Source organism: Sorex fumeus, unplaced genomic scaffold (genome assembly GCF_029834395.1).
Source record: "Sorex fumeus unplaced genomic scaffold, SorFum_2.1 ptg000063l, whole genome shotgun sequence".
Taxonomy (NCBI): Eukaryota; Metazoa; Chordata; class Mammalia; order Eulipotyphla; family Soricidae; genus Sorex; species Sorex fumeus.
In genome coordinates, this window is record NW_026606120.1 from 42,453,920 (window position 1) to 42,476,273 (window position 22,354).

The 22,354-nt window shown below is 53.5% G+C and overlaps 1 protein-coding gene across 1 annotated transcript in view; it reads right to left on the bottom strand.

Moving 5' to 3' along the window:
• The window catches only part of PITPNM3 (PITPNM family member 3), an 89,497-nt gene that overhangs the window by 20,215 nt on the left and 46,928 nt on the right, over window positions 1–22,354 (bottom strand). Inside the window, exons 4-6 of the mRNA XM_056126828.1 lie at window positions 14,648–14,695; window positions 606–682; window positions 32–267 (exon numbers count right to left, since the gene is read on the bottom strand). Coding sequence (XP_055982803.1) covers window positions 32–267; window positions 606–682; window positions 14,648–14,695 — 361 coding nt within the window. The remainder of the gene's footprint in view (window positions 1–31; window positions 268–605; window positions 683–14,647; window positions 14,696–22,354) is intronic.

Genomic DNA, 22,354 nt, shown 5'->3' on the forward strand with positions numbered 1-22,354 from the left:
CAGCAGTCCCGAAACAGAGAGAGGAACTTACTTTGAGATGAGAGCAAAAGCCTCTGAGCAGATGGCAGGGCAGGGCACGAACTTGATGAGGATATGTCCCAGGGCAGCAGGGAAGTGGGCCCGCAGGACCTTCTCCAGCACCGAGCTGAAGGTGTGGATGTCAGCTGCCTTGCAGGAGGGGTCCCCCGAGCCTGTGTCCAGGATGTTGCCCCCATGCAGCACCAACAGGAGCACATGTGTCTTGCAAGAACGCTGAGGACAGCCTTCCTGAGAGGACATGAGCGGGAACAGAGACAGCAGCAGGCTTATGGAACGGGGGATATCCGGAGACTCCCACGCACTCAGGGCCACTGAACCCAGCCTGCGTCAGCGCCAAGTCTGGGAGCCTCCCCTCCCCATGAGGAGGTATCCTGGGCGTCCACACCAAGTGCCCTGCCCCTCTACGCCCCTGCTTGAAAGCTTCCCAAAGACCCATTCAAGGAGGAGCCTGAAGCCAGAGAAGGAAAGGGACCTGCCCAAGGGTAGCAATGGGAAGGCTAGGTGGAGACTGGCTGCGCCTTAGCTGCCTTTGGGCTCACCAGGAAACCTTCAGAAACCCGGCCCACCTCATTGTCTTCATGGATCTCTATGCTCCCCTGGGCCGGGAACCTCTGTCTTCGCAGGGAAACGCGGTACAGTTCTCCTGTGGAGGAAACGGGGTCTCAGCGTCTTCAGGCTTCACAGCAGACCGGTCTACTCCAGGTGAGGCGGGAGAGGAGCTTTGGGAATGACACAGGGCGGCACTGTCCACCCCCTGGCTCTGGCCCACTCACACCCCAAACCTCTGTTCTCCTTTCAGAAAGGAAGACCAGCAGGAAAGGCATCACTGACCTTCCCTTTTTTGGGGGAGGGGGTGTGTTACAGGGGACAATCCTTAGAATCCTGCTTTTCTTTTTATTTATGCTTTTGGGGTCACATCCGGCGATGCACAGGGGACACTCCTGGCTATGCACTCAGGAATTACTCCTGGTGGTGCTCGGGGGACCATATGGGATGCTGGGAATTGAACCCCAGGTCAGCTGCATGCGAGGCAAACGCCCTAGCCACTACCCATTGTGCTATTGCTCCAGCCCCGAATCCTGCTTTTCTTCCTGGGAGCAATGGCAGCAGAATGAGTGCTGCCAGATGATTTCTGCTTCCACTAGGAGTGGAAATTTGGGCCAGGCAAAAAACCCACAGGAGCTGAGTAAACTTTCTTTCAGCTACTGAGATCAATGGCAAGGCCTGGCCTTAGGGGACCGCAGTTCAGGGTGCAGGAAGGTCCTGACTGTGGGGCCACGCTTGCAAATCAGTCTCTGCCAGAGAAGCGTTTCCTTCCTTCTCAGCTGTCTGTCTCAGCTTCTCCAGGAAATGCTCTTTGGCATCATCCCTCCGACTTTTCAAACTACAGCCAGACACGAACCAAGTCTGAAGTGCTGGCACAAGGATGAAGAAAAGTTGCCCCTGATCCAGCAACTGTGTTTCTGAAGGTCACTGCTGGGGTCTGGGCGAGAGTCACTCCCGGGGACACCTCCCAAGCTGAGGGGATGGCGTCCCTCCATCAACCAGCCCCTTCACCCCACTGCTTCCTCCGCTAGACATGGATCCTCCTTCCTGTGTCTGACTGAGCCCTCGTTGGCTTCAGTGACAGGAAGCTCATTCCCTCTAAAAACGTGTGGTTCCAGATAAGGTCCTGGCCCTTTCTTCTTCACACTCCCCTTCCCGGAGACAAGGGGGTGGGGGCAAGTCCTGCATAGGTGTGTGTGAGTCACCATCTCCCGACTCGGACTCTGAGTCCACAGGGAGCATCTGTTATGAATTCAAAGGAGATTCCTCAGCAGGAAGCACGTTTCTGGCAGGCTGTCCTCAACCAGCTCACCCGGTCAAGGTAACTGCTTGAGGAACTCACAGCCGCTGCCGCAGACAGGAAATCGTTCCCTACATGATGGAAGGCCTGGGCTTGGAGGGGGAGGAAGAAAGTCTGTTCTGAAACCTGGCACCTGCCGGTGCTCCATCCCTGGCTTCTTTCCACATCCTCTTACCCTTCCCTGGGCTTGCCCAGAGGGGATGGCCCTCACCATGGTCCCATCTTACTCAACAGGCATCGCATCCCCCACGCTGGATGCTTTACCTGTAACATCTCATCAATCCCACAATTACCCCCATTACTTGGCTCCATCTTACAGAGTTTTGATTGTTTTATTATTTGCTCTACCTAATAGATGAGCGAACAGAGGTTTAAACATCCCAAGCTACTTGCCCCAGCCACATAGTTACTAAGACTGAGGAAGCTGGCATGTAAACCCAGTTAAGAATGTTCCCTGCCCAACAGAAAAACACGTTTGACCAAATGCTCCCCCTTCCTTCAGATGTGCAGTTTTCCCAGTGAGATGCAGGTGACCTCACTCTACAAAGGAAAGGGAGCACTCACTCACAAGGGGCACCTCAAAGTCAGAGACAGCTCGAGGCACTGAGGCCCGCTCCACACAGAGGCCCAGGTTCAACCCCCAGCACTGCATGGAGGGAGGGAGGGAGGGAGGAAGGAAGGAAGGAAGGAAGGAAGGAAGGAAGGAAGGAAGGAAGGAAATGACAGAGGGAGAGAAAGAAAGGGAAAAGAGAAAGAAAAAGAAAGAAAAAGAAAGAGAGAGAAGGAAGGAAGGAAGGAAGGAAGGAAGGGAGGGAGATTGAAGTTCAGGTCTCCCCATCTTATTCGCAGTACAAGTGGAGTTGTCTGCCAGCAGCAGACAGCAGATCTGGTGAGGCCAAGAGCTCCCTCGTGATCAGCTTGGAACAGGCAGACTGAGAGCACCCGGAGCTGAGAACCCAGGTGCAGAGCCTGGGAGATTGGGGCAGGAAGGAGCCAGATAAAACCTGAATTTAGAAGGCAAAGTGCCTGGGTTCCAATCTTGGCTCTTACCAGTTGTGTGACCTATACCTCCTTTCCTCACCCAGAATATGGGGATGATAAAGCAGGACTTCTATTTCCACTCATGACCCTTTTGCCTGAGAAATTTTTAGGTGACTTGGTATATAAAAATATATGTAGATATATAAAATAGGTCAATAAACAAAACTTTTACTGACAATAAATCATTGCAAGCCCATATGTCTCATGACCCACAGTTTAAGAAAATAGGTCTGAGGATAGCAATGAAGAGAAATGAGTTGGTTTTGTTGGGGGGTTTTGTTTTTTTCATGTTGGGGTTTTTGAGGGGTGTGTGTGTGTGTGTGTGTGTGTGTGTGTGTGCGCGCGCGTGTGTGTGTGTGTGCGCGCGCGCCACTCCCGGCGATGCTCAGGGCTTACTCCTGGCTCTGTGCTCAGGGACCACTCCTGGCAGGGCTTGAGGGGTTCATATGGGGTTCCGGAGATTGATCAGTTTGGTCACATGCAAAGTAAGCCTCTTACCCACTGGACTATCTTGCCAGCCACAGAGAAATGTGTTTGTCTACACAAAGAGCTTAGGTTAAGGGCTGTGAAGATGGTAAATGCCACGTAAGCAGTAGCTGCTATCAGCAGCAGCAGCAGCAACATCTTCACCCTCATCCAGGACACACATCCAGGAGGCTCACCATGCAGTGCCCATAGTGGAAATGGTCAGAGGTCCCAGACACCGCTGCCTCCATACAATTGCCTCCAGCCCCTCCCCGGGCCCTGGCCGGCTCCTGGCCACTGGGCTGGCGCCGTCTGCTTGCACTGTGATCAGAGTTAAAGGCTGTGATTGCTGTGAATTACCATAGTAAGACTGAATCAGAGTCTTGGACAGACACGAGGGTCCAACCGTCTCCCAGGCACCCAGCCCTCACTCGGGAGACGGGGCTGCAAACACTTCCACTGATTGCGCAGAGAGTGCCCACATCCCCAGTCTGCCTGCAACAGCCTCCCTGGGCCCATGCCCTGCTCATGAGGTTGGTGGGCAGTTGGGCAGTGTGGAGGCCTGGCTGGAGGTAGGGCTGTTTCCAGCATCCCTCCGCTCTCCTCAGCTCCAGGCATCTCTCACCTCCTTCTGATCTCTGGGCTCAGTTCCCTGGGATGTGCTGCCACCAGACCTGCCTCTCAGGGAGAGGAGAAAGGAGAGTTCTAGCCAGCCAGACTGAGTCCAGCACCTGGGCCCAGTGGTCCCTCCCAGAAGTCAAGTCTCTGGTCTAGCTGAGGCCTCTATCAACAAGCAGAGGGGCAGTTTGGAGTGCCCCTCACCCCCCACCCCTGCCTGAACTCATTCTCAAGGATTCTGCTCATCTCTGAACCCCACACTCCCAGCCCAGCCTTGGGGGCCCCATCTCTGACCCCTCCACCCCTCCTCACAGCCCCCCTCCCCCGTGTCTTTGCCCATCTGGAACCTGTCCACCATTTGCAGAAGGACAAACTCCTGATCGATCTCCAGACCCTAATCAGGGTATCCACCTCTCCCCGCTGTCCTTAGGTAGAGGCAGCTCTCCCCAAGGCCTGGCTCCCTGCTGGTGGCATACCTGTCCACACCCCTCACACTGTGCCCCTGGAACACAATCCTGTGGGTGCCCAGGACCTAGCCTGGCATTTGGGAAAACATGTGTGGCAGGTGAAGACTCCATGGGACACAGCCTATGAGACATCCCTCTGTTATACAGCCCCAGCAGACATGCGGTTCAGGGAAGCCCACTCACTGGGAAGCTTATTAACTAACTTCCCCAGGACAACTATTCTCAGAGACTGTTCTAGAACAGTCAGATCTGGGCTGAGGGCTCTGTCTCCAGTGACAGTTCCGAGAGTCTGAAGACAAGAGCTGCGGCACAGATGCTGGGGTGGGGCCTCCACTCCTGCAGCCTCAGGACTCCACTGTCAAGGCCTGTTCTCTCCATGCCGGCTCATTTCAAGCTGCTGGGCCCACTCAGAGCCGGGTCCCTGAACAGACTGGGGGCGGGCGTTTTGTGACCACACTGAAGTGACCAACTCAGGCCCCAAGACCAGGCTCCGCCCTGAACCCCAGGGCTTTTTTAGCTCATGAAAAATGGAGCCTATTTTGGCTTAATCATAGCCTAGTAGAGGTACAAATCATCCTCCACATGTCTAATTACCAATGTGCCATCGCGCTCTTGAGACAAAAAACAAGCTGGTCACCCACGCACTCGGCACCCAAAGCAACGTGTCACCTGGTTTGGCCAAAGAGTGTAAGTGTGATTGTTTCTCTTGTCCAGTCACTGGGAACCATGAGGGGTGGAGGCCGGGAGTGCCCTGTTGCTAAAACTGACCACTCGATTCCTTCTCATCTCTGCCCCTGGCAGTTCCCATTTCAGATGGGCACCTCTGGGGTCCACTAGCAGAACTGGACCCAGGCTGAGGCCACTGAATGCATGCCGAGAGGAGACCACAGAAGCAGCCTTTGCTCCGTCACACCTGGAGGTTCAGAGTGGCTGGAACTCACACTCTCTCAGGAGGACCCTTGGTGGCACTTTCTCGCTTGGGACAGGGTTGCAACAGTACAGCTGGGACAGCTGGGAAGATCCAGAACCTCTCTCAGTAGTCCTCAGGGGACTCGGACTATGGCCCCGAATCCCAGGGACACCCACATGAAGAACACAGGCCATGGAGAGTCTAAGTGGGGAGTGAACTGCCCAGGCAGGGGAGGCCTTGGCACCCTCTCAAGCCCCTGCAAGGTTGGGGTGACTTCCAAGTTAGAACCAGGAAGCCCACATTCAAGCATGAGGAGGGCGTACCCTGGTGCGTCCCGCCTCCCTGCTGCAGGAGACACTGCAGGAGCTGGCTGAGCTGGCGGAGGGGACGGGGAGGGTGTGGGAGAGTTGCAGAGGGCAGATTCGGCTTTTCAGGGTGCCCGTTTTAACCAGAGCTGTGTGTGGGCCCAGTGCCCAGGCAAGCAGTGGTACAAATTGACCCCGAGTTTCCAGGACCCCTCAGAGAAGCCGCCGTGACTGGGGCTTGGTTTGCGGCAGTGAATCACGCCAGTCCCACTGCCTGCTGGCTGAGGAGGGTCCCTGTTCCGGAAGTTTTCCAGAAGGTAAAAGGCACATGGGAGGAGGGAGGCACTGCAGAGTGGCCAACCACAGCAGACCCTGGGCTCTGGCCTCACTCCGGGTGACACCCCACACACACACACCATAATCTTTAGGCACAGCCGGGAGCAGGATGGTACCATAAGGAACTTGCCTCCTAGAGCTTCCTAAAAACAGTGAAACCTTGGGCTTGGAGAGATAGTACAGAGGGTAGGGTGCTTGCCTTGCATGTAGATGACCCGGATTCAATCCCCAAGCACTGCCAAGAGTGATCTCTGAGCACAGAGCCAGGAGTAAGCCCTGAGCACCACCAGGCATGCCTCCTCCCCACCCTCCAAAATGAGAGAAAAACAGTACAAATGAAAAAACAGCAAAATCTGTCCTTGAACAAATGTTTCCTTAGGAGACCATGCTGCAGAGCAAAGCAGTTCCAATCTGACCGAGGAGGGCTGAGCAGGCACCAGGGTCCGGCTTCCTTGTTCCATGACAGCCCTCTGAGGACGCCACAGAGCGCAGGTGAAAGCCATCACCTCACTCAGCAGCAACTCTAGGCTGCACCTGGACTGTGCCAGTTGGCACCTTGTGAGAACCAGTGAAAGGCAGATGAACTGGGAGGAAACACCCCAAAATGTGACTTTCCCTGGATGGTGAGACACTAAGTGATTATTTTTTTCTTACCTTCTACTTTTCTCCATTTTCCAGTTTTTCTCTGGTGAATCCACATTTGACTGTTTAAAAGCCATGAATATAAGGACCCCCACAACAGCCACAGGAGCCATATCCTGCCTGTGGTATGTTCAAACCCTTGGTGTCCTGCATGTACCCAGCACAACCATGAAAGTTCTGCTGTCTGCCATCCCTGGGGCCATGGTCCGCTCTGTGTGAGCACCACAAAACGGGGTATGACCCCAGCAAGCACAACTACAAGAGGTGTGCACTGGGTCGCAGAGAGTCATGGTTCCAAGCAGCTCCAGGAGTGACCCCTGAGCAGTACACCAGGAGAAGTCTCTGACATCACCAGATGTGGCCCCCAAATGAAACAAAACTAAAAAAAAAAAAAAAGATGTCCAATGTGCCACAGGCAGGCAGCGCTACTCTGGGAAGCACAGGTGTGAGCACTGGAGAAGTCCCCAGTGAGCACCACAAATACAGCTCATGTGCCTCAACTAAGTGTGGCCCCAACAAGCAGGTGTGTGAGATTACAAATCTTGGTGAGCACCAAGCCCAGTGGGTGCAATCTCCAGTCATCACAAACAGCGTCATCGAGATGGGGAAGAGGGAGGCAGAGGGAAGGAAACATTTAAACACTAATTCATGAAGGTGGGGGGGGCCACACCCAGCAGTGCTCCGGTTTTACTCCTGGCTCTGCATTCAGGGATCACTCCTGGTGGGCTCAGGTAACCATGGGAGGTGCCAGGGATTGAACCCTGGTCAGCCATGTGCAAGGTAAGTGGCTTGACCATCATACTATCTCTTTGGCCTGTAAACACTTTTTTTTCTTAGTTTTGGAGTCACATGACACCATGTGCAGAGCCATGTGCAGAGCAGAGATTCAAACTGGGATCAGTTGCATGCAAGGAAAGCATCTTAAGCCCTGTACTATCTGTCCAGATCGAAAAACACTTGTTAATATAAAATTGTGAATGTTATTAACTGGATAGACAACAAAAGCAAGTATTATATATATATATATATATATATATATATAAAGAACATTTTGTCACAACCCCGTACTGGAATCCCCCAGCATCCCATATGGTTCCCTGAGTTCCCTAGGAGTGATCCCTGAACACAGAGCTAGGAGTAACAACTGAACATTGCTGGTTGAGCCTCCCCTCAAAAAAAATGCAACCCCAAAACAGAGAGCAAGCAAGAGAGAGAGTACGAGAGAGAGAGCAAGAGAGCGAGAGAGAGCACATGACTCATATGACCATCACTAGGGATGTGACTTGACAAACTGTGGCACAGTGAGTAGGAAGCTCCACTGCAAAGGATGATGAGATCATCAAAGATTATCTCAGATAATGTATGATTATCTGAGAGAAGCAAGGTGCAGGGTGGAGTGCATTGCCTGCTCCCATCTGTGTGGGGGCATATATAAAAATACATAAATGAATATGCATGAATATGTTCATATATGCAGAGCCTATCTCTGGAATGGTCTATAAGGAACTAGTCAAAAGCATTGCTGTCGCGGTGATGGGTGGGCTGAAGGTTGGGAGGAGACATATCCGTCCCCTTTGGTACCTTTCGAACTTTATACCATGCACATATGCCACATACTCAAAAGACAAGTTAAAAATAAGGTTTTTTAAAGGGCATGTAGCAGGCTGAGACACTAATTTTTTTTTGAGACACACTAATTTATATTTTCTTTCCTGCCCCAGCTTCTTTGTGGAGGGAGGTTTGAGGCACAGCGCCCTGGCTTTTGTTTTTATTACCCCTTTTGTTCCCAGGAGAAAAGTATTTAAAAAGCGGGATGTTCTCTTGGGCTCTAAAGAGATCTCGGAGCCCTTCCCGGGCTGGGGTGGTGGGGGATGGGTCACCTGCTTCTCTGAGTAGTTCTGGGCGAGGTGGTGAGACCTGCGGGGCTGGCAATGGGTGGGCATGGGCCCCACAGGTGCCTGTAGCCCTTCTCACACCTGTGACAAAAGTCCTTCTGCAGGTCCCCCTCCGCAGCTTCCTGCCTTATTAATGAGTCTTTCCTGCTAGAAAGCTGACCAAACCACACTCTGGATCCCAGCTAAGCAACCAGAATCCCAGCAGCTAGCGCCTTCCTCCCCTCTAGCTCCTCACATGTTAGTCAAGACCCATGTGATGCCCGCAGGCCCCCTCGTCTCCCTGTGTCCTCTGTGTTCCCCTCCCGCTCTGTGTCCTCTGTGTCCCCCTCTCCCCCTGCCCTCCTCTGTCTCTGTGACCCCTCTCCTACTCTGCCCCATCTCCCACTGTGCCCCTCTCTGCCACTCTGCATACCCCAGTCCAGACCAGCTCCCCACCTCCCGGCACGGATCTTTTGAAGAGTGCACAGACACCCATTCCCCCTCTCTGAGCCCCCCAGTTTGTCCCTGCACCCAGACAGTTCTCAGAGCAGCTTTGCTGTTCCTTCCTCTGCGGCGCACAGCTTCCTTCCTGCACCCCCCCCATTCCGGCACCTCGGCCTCGTTGCTGGGATGAAACCTTGCCTTAGAAACCTTGTTTGTGGTCGCTTGATTCCGATCTTCCCCTCCTCCAGCCTCCAGACTGTAAGATCCTTCAAGGCAGGGACTGCTTGTTTGTTTGTTTGTTTTTTGTTCTGTTTTACCCTCAGACCCTCTCAAAGGGCCGGGAGTATAAAGGATGCGCATGAAGTATGTGTCAAAAGGATGAATGAAGGAATTTGTTCCCATTTCCTACCCTCTTTCAGTATTGGAAGCTGTACGTGGCCTGATCAATGCAGACCCTGCCCTTAACACACACCCTCATGTACCTATAGACCCATTAACACAAACAAATGTGCGGGTACAGGTGTGCACACACACACACACACACACACACACACACACACACACACACACGTCTCACCAAGCGCAGACATACACGGACATACGCACGAAAGCGCTCCCAAGGCGGACGTCTGCCACCCTGAGCTCATTAAAGCAGCTAAATATAGCCCGACTGCAGCTGTGCTCAGCACGCTGCCCACACAGGCCAGGAAAAGATGCCAGTCACCAGGCGGAGGGGCGAGGAGGCCAGCCAAGGCCAGGGCCCCCTGCACACCCTTCTAGGGGGCACGAAGGGCAGCTGTAAGGTTGAGAGTGCTCAGGAGGGGAGCCCCTCTAACTACCCCAGTGCTACTTCTTGGGACAGCGACCCCAGGCAGGGGGACGGGAGGCATAACCACACCCCACCACCCTTTCCACACCTACACAGGTGCCCTCACAGCTGATAGGTCTGGGAACCGGCACAGGCTGGCGGCACGGCCCAGGACCCCAAGACACAGCAAAGCTTCTCTCCGTTGGTTGCTGGAACTTAGGCTGGACCAGCATCAGGTCTGGATCTGGATCAGCGACCCACGGGGCCCTGAGTTCTAAGAGCAGGCATGGTCGGACGGAGTCCCCTAACTCTGTACTGGCCCTGGGAAGGCTACCCCCAATCATAGGTGGTCACTGACACACAACCGCAACCCCAGCTGACTCCAAGCATGAATTCCCTTTCCAGCAATCTGCACCCCTCCTTAGGGGGAGGTGAGATAGAGGGAAACTCTTTAGCTCACACTTTCCTGTCCCGTAGACCCTGGACTATGGAGGCAGGGTTTGGTGTTGGGGGTTCACTGGAGCGAGCATTCACATGATAAAGGCACAAGGGGGCAGCCCCCAGGTACATGGGGCACCATGGAAAGGCAAAGATGCAGAAAATGGGACTCAGTTCAGACATGAGATGGAGGAGGAGGAGGAAGAAGAAGAAGAGCAGGAGCAGCAGCAGCAGTTCTGGGTGCAAGGACCCTCGCACCCAGGCTCAGTTTTGTCCTTGTGATGTGGCTGTACTTTCTTTTAGTGTCCACAAAGTTCCACAGGTGGAACAGCACCCTACCCCCCACCGCACCCCACTCCACAGCCCCCATCTACACCCCTGCCTGGCCCATTGTGGAGTGGCTGTGGTGAAGGCATCACACTGCTCCCGAGGTGGGCTGTTGGCCAAAGAGGAGGGTCACAGGCCCCACTGGAGAGCCCACAGGCTTTCATGGCACTGCACCCATGGGTGCGCCCAGCAGGAAGGGGTGGGCAACTCCCTGGTCCCAGGGCTAGAAACAGAGGAAGTCAAAGAGACCAGCTCTGGGGACCCTGAGTCCCCCCCAGCTGCGTCCTTTGCTAGTGTCCCATCCACGGAGATAGATAGAATGTTCATGCTTTCCCATTAGCTTATGAGAAAACTCTGCTTGTCATCGCCACACTGATGCACAGCAGGAGGGAAAGGGCCCTTCACAGCTGGGCAAGGGTAGGGAAGAGGCGAATGTCGTCTTTTCTTGGAGTGGAGTCACGGGACAGGCTTGGGACCTGAAGGACCTAGTGCTCCCCAGGGCAGGTGTCTGTCTCTGGATGAAGGCCCAGAGGAGACTGGGGACCACTAGGCCAGCATGGAGGGGGACAAAGTCATCCCTGGAAAGGGCAAAGTATGACCTTTCCCAGAGAAAGCTCAGGGTGCAGAGGAACGGAGATGTGGGAGGACTTTGCTAGAGGCAGGATGCATGCTCACAGGGGCCTGACCTGCTCTGCAAGGTGATGGCCGGAGAGAAGAGCAGGATTCCAGATTTCCACCTCAGTTTCTGGGAATTGGTACCCTTTGCAATGGTAGGAAGAAGAGGAATGAGGGTTGTCACGAGAGGGTACCATGCCTGCCCTAGCCCCACACCAGCCAGGCGGGAAGTTCTGCCAGCAGCTGCAAGCTGTGGAACCAGAACAAGCAGTACAGGGAGAACACACACAAAAAGGGAGCCAGGAGACAAGGAAACAGGGCAGGACAATGCCAGTGGGCAGGGATGGAGCCTGGTCACACAGCAGCAGAGCGGCACCAAGCCAGCAGTAGGCCAAGGGCACCCCAGGCTGCCTGGAGCTCAGGAGGAGTACAGATGCCAGGTCACCTGTGAAATCCCAACCAGAGCTGCCTGGCACTCACAGAGGAGGGAAGATTCCAGAACAGGCACCCCTGCCCTGTCCGCAGGCTGAGCCTTGCCCTCTCATACCTGTATGTAAGCTGCTGAGAGACCTCCTCTGTACTCAGCCCCATGCCAGCACTGAAAGCTGAGGGCCCAGAGTCATGGAGAATTGAGTGACACCGAGACATGACAGGTCAAGGAGGGAAGAAAAGACCACAGGGGATACAAGGAATGTCCAGTTTCCATCCTCCTCCATGTACCCTCCACACACACACAGTTCTGAGGCCATCAAAAGCCAGGAGTTAGCAACGAGCACTTCCTCTGTGCGAGGGACGGGTCTTGGCACCCAGGTGAACTCTGTATTCACCCATGACCTCTCAGAAACAGGTTTTTGGTCATCTTTCTACACGTGAGTGAGCCTCAGAGATGTTAGGAAATAGCAAATGATGCCAATGTGGTCGGGTAAGTAAATGGAGAACCTGGGCTTAGTCCCAGCTCAAGTGCTAGAATACCAGCCTCAGCATGTCCCGGACCATTGGTGCAATCCCCTGTGATGTTTTCAGTGAGGCTTCAGAAACCAAATTAAATAAGCTTACATATACATATGGAAGTATACTCAATAAATCACATTATAAATGCCAGGCATTGCTATTCTTCTGCTTTATTCGGACTTCTGCCAATTTGGGATTAAAAACAAACAAACTGGGGGCCAGAGAGATTGCACAATGGGTTGGGCCCTTGCCTTGCATGCAGTCGACCCAGGTTCCATTCCTGCCATCCCATATGGTTTACCAAGTTCCACTAGGAGTGATTCGGAGTATAGAGCCAGGAGTAAACCCTGAGTACCACTGGGTGTGGTCACCAAACTAAACAAAAACATACATAACATATATAAAAATAAAGTAATAAAAAAAACTGAGGCAGACCCAGGCTTGATCTCCAGTACCACAAGGTCCCCTGAGCCTGGGTTGCAGCCATAAGGATCCCCAAGAACCTCCACAATGGCACAGGAAATCCTCAGTACGGCGAGCCCCAAGTCATAGGACATCCTAAGGCCTAGCACTGGCACTGAACAAAGCACCACGTGGGAGGTCCCAAATGTAAATAAAAATAAGAGCAAGCAAGTCACAATCAAAGACTAGCCTCATGGCAAAAGTGAACAAGTCTGTGAATGCTAGCATTTATAGCAGGCAGCAGGGGAGCAGGCAACGCAGGCTGGTAGTTTTCTGCCTTTCGGAATCGCCAGGGGTGCCTGGGACCATTCCCCACAAGTGTCTCCCCATGGCACATCACCAAAGACAACTGTCGTCATGCCTAGGACCCAGTAGTTGTCTGCAGCCTCACTTCTGCTAGAATCCAAAGCCCAGGTGGGAAGCTAGGGGAGACTTGGCCTCTCCATGAGCCTGGGTGAACACTGAACATCTCGTGGGCTCTGTGGCCTGTGTCTGGTGCCAGGGAGCTGAGGCTGGCAGGTGTGTGTGCCATGAGGTGCTCTCACTCTCTGGCACTGAGACATGCTCCTGACACCCCTGGATCAACCACATCTTTTATTTTATGATGTTTTGACACCTGGGGGAGCATCTCATTGATGAGGAGAGACCAGATCTCCTATGCCAGTTCATCTACTCTTTCCTTGAGACAAAAGCTTTCTCACTGGGCCTTTCATTTGCAAATCAAACAACCCAGTCTTTAGCACCAAGCAGAAATTGTATCCTCCACCCTAAATAACCCAGGATTGGGTACCCAACAATGAGCGATCAACTCAACACACACACACACACACACACACACACACACACAATGACCCTCCCAGGAGTCTGACCAGCAAGATCTGCCCCATTTTCATACTCTCCACCCCACCTTCCCCGCCCCCCACACCCTTTTCACAGACTGGACTTGAGGTTCTGTGCCCGGCTCTCCTGTACTCTGTGGGCCTCCCAGGACCTTGATCTTGGTTTTGTGGCATCACTCGGCCACCCCCATAAATCTAAATCCCCAGTGGGCATACACAGACCCTCAGACTGGGCATGGCTCCTGATGTTCTCCAGAAGCCCCTGCGCCTGGGTGCCTGACAGAAACAACCACCTCCCAGCTCCCAGGGATTCCTCCGTGAATCCCTCAGGGCAGCTTCTCAGGGGGGTCTGGGCACCTAATCTGGGTGGAAGTGAGCATGGGCCAGCTGGCAGCACAGACCCTGCACACCCTCAGGACTGCAGGGGAGAGAAGGAAGAGCTCAGAGGAAGGCTTGAGCCTGGGGAGGGGAGGGTGGACTGAGTCTCCAGGCCCCCAGGTTCAGACAGCCAAAGAGAGAAATCAGGGCAGTTTGGGCACGCAGCTTTGCCTCATATACAGCCTCCTCTCCCACCCAGCCTCACGCAATACCCAGTCCGGCCTATTGTGGACATGGGGCTCAGTGGTCCTCTGCATCTACCATAGATCCCCAAGGACAATGTCCTAAGGCCACAGTGTCAAGAAAGCAACATTTCTGGACCCAGTCTGGGCTCTTCCCCTGGGACGAGGGCCGAGAAGAGTCCTAGAGAGGCCTGGTGACAGAGGTCAGGGGCTGGGAGGGCCAGACCCGCACAGGGGCCTCTGTAACAGCTTGAAGGGCCACAGCCCCAGGCACAACCTCAAATGACGAGCCCCTCATGTCCATCATCAGTGAGGTCCCTTCAGGCTGTGTCCTGCCAAGACCCGGAAGAGCTGGTAGCCCATCACTGTCCTTTCACGCTGCCCACAGGCAAATGAGCCATAAGGCCCCCCATGGTCCCCCTCGCTGGGCTGGGCTCAGCCTCCCAGCACAGCCCCTCCCTCTAGTTTTCACTTGAGGGACTTAGGCTCCCTGTGTTATGTGGTAGAGTGGGCCCAGGTCTTCTGCTCTTGCCTGCTGACATGTCAGATGTCAAAAATATCTTCCACCCTCTGGGCTCTGAGTGGATAAGAGAGGCCCCACGATCAAGGAGCATGGACCCACCCAAAGGTCCATAAGCAAAGACTCCAGGCTTAACTCACGCTGCTTCTCCTGGAGGATGCTGGACGTGCACTGCGCGGTCCCTTCTCCTGCAGAAAAGGGAAGAAATATGAACAGACTCCCCACCACAGTTGTGCTGCCCCTGCATCTCTGGCCTAGCTGCACCCCTCTGGGCCCTGTGCACCATCACACTTAGCAACTCCACAGCCTGTCTGGGGACAGCGGGGCCTCTCCTGCAGTCTGACTCCTCCCACCTCCCCGCTAGGTACTTCCTCTCCCCTCTGATCTCAGCACTCAGCCCCACATCTGCACCGACAAATGCCGACTCCCCAGAACTCTCCTACATTCTTCCTCAGTCTCCTGCCGCCTCTTGGACACCAGCTCTGGATGCTTCCAGACCACACATCCACTGTGACCCCAGTGAGAGTCCTGGAACTAGCCCCCCTTTCACATGTCCCCAAAGACAGCACCTTCTCCAAGCCTGAGACCCAGACCTGGCCCTTTTCCCTCCTGTCCCCCACTCCAGCTGCCACCAAGTTGGAAGGGCCACCTTGTCACCTCCTGACCACTCACTCCCTCTTCTCAGATGAAGCTCTGAAGGGAAGGACATCAGCCTGAGCCACGCACGGTGGGTTCCCTGTCTGGGTCTCTATCAATACACATTTGCATAAATTAGTCACATACACACACACTCACACACACATACTTGCACATGCACTCATACACAATCACACACACATACACACACTCACACTCATACTCACACACACATATATACACACACTGACACACACACACACACACACATACACACAGTCTAGCCATCTCCATGGACTTGCGAGAATCTTCCTTTTCAATAAATTTTAAGGGTTTTTTTGTTTTTTTTTTAAGTTTCCAAAACTTAAAGCAATAGCAAAACTTATTTCAATAGCAAGCTCTTATTGAAAATGTGAAAAGCACTAAGATTTCTCATAATCCTATACTGAAAAAAAAACTACTTCTTGCCCCATTTTCTGGGGTTTCTTTCTATCTTTCTTCTTGTAGGGTGGGGGCGGCAGGAAGATTCACTGAAACCCTATCAATTCCCTGTAGGCAGAGATTCTACCATTTATCTCTGTATTCACAAGGAATAACTCAACAATCTGTTCCCAAAAGGCATCAAATATGACAAAGAAGCAGATATTATACCTCTGTACTTGAACCGGAAGCAAAAATAATTTCCCCAATAGTTACAAAATCTCTACACAACTTATTCTCACCACTATGTAATACTCTGAGGGCAAGATCTTGCTTGGCTTCAGAATTAGCTGATTAGTAGAACATTTCCCATTTTCACCAGAACAGTGATTCTACAATGAATCTCCATGTTGAAAGTTCTTTCTGCATTTCCAATACTTTTCTACAATACAGGCAGCAGCAAAGAACTCTGGGCCAAAGAGGTATTTGTAAGGTTCCTGATGTCCACTCCCTGACTTCTTCCTGGAAAAGGGTCTCTACAATACCACCGCAGCAGAAGTCTGGGCCGTTCCCCAGACACCCTCTCCTGGCTCTCATATATACCTGTCTGATCTCTCTGCATTCAGTAGTGTTAAACCCGCCTGCCCACCCGCCCGCCCTCCCTCTTTCTTTCCTTCCTTCCTTCTTTCCTTCCTTCCTTCCTTCCTTCCTTCCTTCCTTCCTTTCTCGCACCTCTCTCTTTCTCTCTTTACTGAGTCACCATGAGATACACAGTTACAAAGCTGTTCATGATTAGGTTTCAGTCATACAATGTTCCAACACCCATCTCTCCACCAGGGTACATTTCCCACCAACAATGACCCCAGTTTCCCTCCCCGTACCTCCCACCCCTGCCCCTGACAGGCACTTTTTGGCACTTTTCTTCTCTCTCTCTCTCTCTCTCTCTCTCTCTCTCTCTCGCTCTCGCTCTCGCTCTCTCGCTCTCTCTCTCTCTCTCCTCCCGTCCCCCTTTTTATGAGCCCATCTTTCTAACATGATCTCTGCCCAGGTCAGGTCAAAGGTGTCATGCCCTTCAGATGCTTCCCCTGAATCCCATTCTGAGCCTGGCCCCAGCAAGCTGCTCCAGAAAGCGTGCCCCACCCCCAGCCCTGGGTTTCCCTGGCCCTTCCTGCCCTGCTAGTTGCTGTTTCTGCCTCATGCTGTGGGGAGGGGCAGCAGTTTCCACACAGCTGCTTCCTGCACATCCCCACCTTCCTCCCAGGCTTCTTCCTCAGAAGCAGCTCTGGGTCGCCAGAACCAGGGCAGAGCAACCTCAGCTGAGAGCATCTGCCCTCCCCAGAGTCCCCTCCGGCCTACCCCACTGACTGGAAGGCAAGAAAGGGGCCTAAGCCTAGAGCCCCAGGAGTTAATACCTCCCCGATACCCACCATGAGGCTGACACTCAGAGAAGGGGGGCCCACATGCCTCAGCTCACCGAACCCCAAGTCAGTCAGCAGCTCTGTCTTCATACACACACACACATACACACACACACACACACGTATGAGCACACACATACACACACACACATATGAGCACACACATACACACAGGAGCTGAGCCACAGGAAGGCGCTGAGCGTGAGGAGCCTAATCTGGCTCTGCAGCCCCGTTTATTTGGGGTCTGGGTTAGTTACACTGTCGGGAGGGAGGGAAGGAGGAGATGCCAGGCCCTGATGAAGTTCAGCTCTTCTGCTTCTGGGACAAGGGGTCTCCAGCAGGGTGGGCATAAAAGTGGCTCCGTGGGACCTAAAACTTGGAGCAAACTGGGAGGAGGCCATGGCTCCAGCTTGGAAATTCAGGCTAGAGGCAGGATCCTCCTCTTCTAAACTCAATCGTCCTGGGGAAAGCTGCAAATACCAGCCTGGCTCCCCAGCTTCCCAAGCAAGTTTGATTGTCACCCCACTCCCAAATGAAAGATTTCCTTGGCTTCCCTTTAGGTCTCCAGCTATGAGAGAAGGGCTCTGAGGCACAGAGAGCAGCACCTCCAGGCCTCTCGCAGGGGTCCCAGGTGTCTTTACTTGCTAAGCTGCTGGGCTCCTCCCTGCAGAAAGAGCAGGGCAGGGTGGGTCCATGGAGACCCTTCCCTATGTCAGCGCCCCTGCCCCCAGCCCTGCGAGTGAGGCCTTCCTGCACTGTTCTGCCTGCCCAGCTCGCCCCGCATGCAAATCTGTCTCCCTCCTCCCCAGGAATGGGGCCCCGGGTGCTCTCACAGGTATAAAGAGTGCAAAGGACAGAGCTTTTAGTCGGAAGACTGAGATTCCATTCTCGCTTCCCAAATACTAACATGGGGCCTGAAGCCGGGGATGCTCCCTCCTGCCCACAATGCAATGTGGTTCCATCACTTTTGAAGGAACTTCCCGTGCAGGGGAACAGCACCACAGTCTTCAAATCCCAGTTCCCTCACCCACAAACTATAAACACTGTGGCAACTGTCTTAACTTCTGTGTGATGGGAACAGCACAAAACCTATGTCAGAGGGTCACTGTGGACCAATGAGTGACATGCGTGAGATGCCTTGCACACCACTGAGCACATGGTGAGCACTCAGTAAGGAGCAGTGCTTTTTTAAAAAAAATTATTAGTGAATCACCATGAGGTACAGTTACAGACTTACAAACTTTGATGCTTGAGTTTCAGTCATACAATGATCGAGTACCCATCCCTCCACCAGTGTCCATTTTCTACCACCAATGGTCCCAGCCTCCCTTCCACCACCCCCACCCTGTCCCCTCCACCCTACCCCGCCTCTATGGCAGGGTATTCTCTTTTGCGCTCTCTCTCTCTCTCTCTCTCTCTCGCTCTCTCTCTCTCTCTCTCTCTCTCTCTCTCTCTCTCTCTCTCTCTCTCTCTCTCTTTGGGTGTTGTGGTTTGTAATAGAGGTATTAAGTGGCCATCATGTACGGTCTACAGTCTACTTTCAGCACACATCTCCCATCCAGAGCAGGCCATCCTAGCACTCTTTACTTGGTGGTCCTTCTCTATCTGAGCTGCCTTTTCCCCCAGGATGTAAGGCTGGCTTCTAAGCTGTGCAGTAATTCTCCTGGTACTTATCTCTACTGTTCTTGGGTGTTAGTCTCCCATTCTGTTACTTTATATTCCACAAATGAAAGAAGCGCTGTTTTTATGGCTGCTTCTTTTACTTTCTGACTGTGGATAATCAGCTCAAGACCAACAGTCCATCTCCACCAAGACTCTAGATGCAGCCATATGGAGAGACATGTGGTTAATTAAGCCAGGTGCCAGCTCACAGTGCTCCCGGACCTGGGGATCACAGAGCACCAGATCAAGTAGCACCACTCCCCCCCACACACACACACTCACACTGAGCTGCTGTGCTTCCCAGGCCATAAAAGCAGCAAGAAAGGGTGAGGGGGTACTGGGGTTACACACCGGTCCACGGGAGACCAGCATCCAGTCTAAGCCATAGCTGAGGCCCACGTGAAAGTCAGTTCCTACCACCACTCTGGACAGTAACAACAGCAAAGGAGACCCAATTTCTCCTGCACCCTCATGCATCTGGCAGGGATGTGGAGTTGTGGAACGGGGCTCACTGTGGCTGACCCTGAGGAGACTGCCGCAGAGCTAGGACTTTGGCTTCAGGCAACTTGGCCTTGATTTTTACGGGAGAGGGAAGGCAGGAGTGTCCATGCAGCCAGCATAGCCCCAAGGAAAGGAGGGCTGTACAATGTGGCCTGGCAAGAAGCCCTGGACAGACACAAAGAGCTGAAGCCTGGGTGGGGTGGGGGAGGCAAGCCAACTGTCCCAGGCAAGTCTTTGCGCAACCCCCCAAATCAGCCAAAGAGTTTGCAGGGCCCAGTGCAAAATGGGGAAGGCAGGTCCTCATGTGAAAAGCAGAGCACTGGCAAAGGTACAAAATAGGAAGGGTTTTCCTCTTTCCCACGGCCTAAGCTGACTGGTGTTCGTTATTTACTACTTAATGTCACACTTCCTCCTGCACAGAGATGTTGGAGGGCAGTAGAGACTCTCCCAGGCCCCCAGAGACCCCACTCCTCATCCTCCGCATGCAGAGGGGCCCATCAGTTCCCAGGTGCCCCCTCCTGCCACCCCCGGAACCATCCCTGTGCCACAACCAGAAACAGAAAAAAGGGCAAATGCTTCTTCCTGGCTCACCGCCTGCTACCCCACCCAAGGCAGACAAGCGACCCCAAGGTACTGCAACCTCCACTCCAAGTGCACTAGCATCTGAGATGGAGGTAGGAGGGTTCTGGCCCCTCTGGGTCATCACCCAGTGCATGCTCTGTGGCCCTGCCAGACTAGGGCAGGGATGGCAGCTCCATGAGACACTCTGGGGAATGTGCCCCACCCCAATCCTCACCGCACCCAGGGCCCTACAGGTAGAAGATTCAGATGTCACTGGGAAGGGGCAGGAAGGAGGAAGCTGGGCATGGCTGGGGAGTGGGGGGACAGGGGACAGGAGGCAAAGAATCATCCTAGGAGGCTGGGCGGGGCAGGCGGCAAATGGCTCAGAGCAAAGTCTACCTCCCCACTGCACAGGCCACAAAGATGTGAAGATAAAAGAATTCAGAATTCAGAGGCTGGAAAGATCGTACACTTGCTTCGCACGTAGCTCATTGGGATTTATTTCTGGTACCATGTTTCGTTCCCCCAAGCTCCACCAGGAGTGATCCAAGCACAGAATCAGCAGTAAACCCTGAGAACTGCCAGGTGTGGTCCAAAAACAGAAAAATTAAAACTTAAAAAAAAATTCAGGATTTGTGGCTGGAGAGATAGTAGAGCACTTGCTTTTCACACGCCAATCCCATATGGTATCCAAAATACCACCAGGAGTAATTCCTGAGCACACAGCCAGGAGTAATCCTCAAACATAGCTATAATAGCCTCTAGCTATGGCCCAAAAACTAAGACATAAAATAAAATAAAGTCAGAATTTAGGAGCCAGAGAGATGGCTCTGCAGCCAGAGGCACCTGCTTTGCATGCCCCAGGACCTGAGTTAGAACCTTGGCACTACATGGTCCCCCCAAACCCTCCATCTGTGGACCAGGAGACCCCAGCATCACCGAGTGGAGCAGCACTGCATCGCCCAAGCCATCTGCCAGGTTGCTATCACCAGGAGTGGTTCCCCTATCCCCAAGTATCACTTTGGTGGCACCCAAATATTTTTTTAAATTTGTTTTACATATGCTGAATCCAAAGATCACCCCCCAAATCTGGGGCCCTTTAGAGCACTGGTCAAAACCCAGGTACCAACCCAAAGGCCCCTGTGCTTCTCAAGACCAGGCCCTGGGGCAGTGGGGCATATCCCGAGGAACGGGCAGGCCTGATTCATGGTCGCCAGGTCCTCGGGGCCTTGCAAGCAAGAGTGCTGACGTGATGCTGAGTCCACAAAGCAACGTGACGGGTCAGTAGGTCAGAGGGACAGGGCACTGACACTGGCATAGAAACAGGATGCAGCACAGGAAGAAGCTGGGAGGGAGAGTCAATAAGCAAACAGACCTGGGGATCAGGTTGGTAGAAGGAAGGGTGAGAGGGAGGGGGAAGAGGCAGCCCCAGGAGCAAGGTCAACACTAGGGGTGGAGAAGGGGAATGGCTCCCATCAATATGGCAAGATCACTCTGACCTTGGCTCCCATCAATATGGCAAGATCACTCTGACCTTTCCATAAGGATCCTATTCACAAAGAAGGAAACTGAGCAAGATAAAGTCACTTAGTCAAAGTCTACCTCTCATCCCCTTGATAGCCCCATTCTGCCTGGATTGGGGTGGGGGGTGATGCATGGACTCTCCCTGGGGCCTCCCCTTTGTCTCTGTCCCCTCTGGGGTAGGAGACCACTCAAGCAGGGGCTCCTGGGATGGCTCCGATATGTGAAATCATCAGGCAGAAAAAGGCGGAGATCAGACAGGACAGTCCTGAGGCAGGACAGGGTGTTACGGGGCAGAGCAGGACAAGGGTGGTTGGGGAGGAGCTTCAAGAAGCCTGGACAGACAGGGGCTTGCTCTGGCTTGGTTTCTTCTGCAGAAACTCCTGAGGCAGACATTCAAGTGGGGACCTGGGGACTCTGGCAAGAACAAGCTTGTTGGTTGACAAGGTAAGTGCAGGCTGGACAGCAGGAAGCTGCCTACCCGCCTGCCCGCCTGCGGAGCGCCACACGGCAGCCGGCAAGCCCAGAAGGCTGCTGCAAAGCCTCTTCCCGATTGGCCAAGTCCTGGGTGACTCACCCCATGCAGCTGGCTCAGCTGCCTCCTAAATGAGACCCCACTTGGCCTGGAGCTTTCCAGGGTCCCTGGGTCCAACAGCAATGCCTCAGCTGGAGCTTTCTTCCAGGACAGAAGCTGCCAGAATCTACCAACAAGACAAGCTACCCAGAGGGGACTAGGAGGTTAAGGAGGACTTATGAGCCCTGCCCTGGCTAGGACAGCTAATTCTGCCTGTCCCCAAAATACAGCCCTGCATATCTGAGCCACATCGTCACATCACCAATTTCTAAGAGAAGCTTCCTTCCAAGTTCTGCCAATGGTTTCCTGAGAGATTTATAGTTCCTCTTCGCAACCCCCTTCCAACCGAATGAGCAACCCAAGAACAAGAGAAGCAAAATGTGTGGCCAGAACAGCAGAACCTCCTCCAAACAGGGCCTCAGGGAGAAGGAAGGGGGAGTGCTCCTCCTGCCAGGAGATGTGTGTACAGACTAGGGAGCAGGATGGGAGCAGCTGGTGCTCCAAGACTTGCCAACGGGCCCTCGGAGGCTCTGGTCCTGAGAGTAACTGCCAAG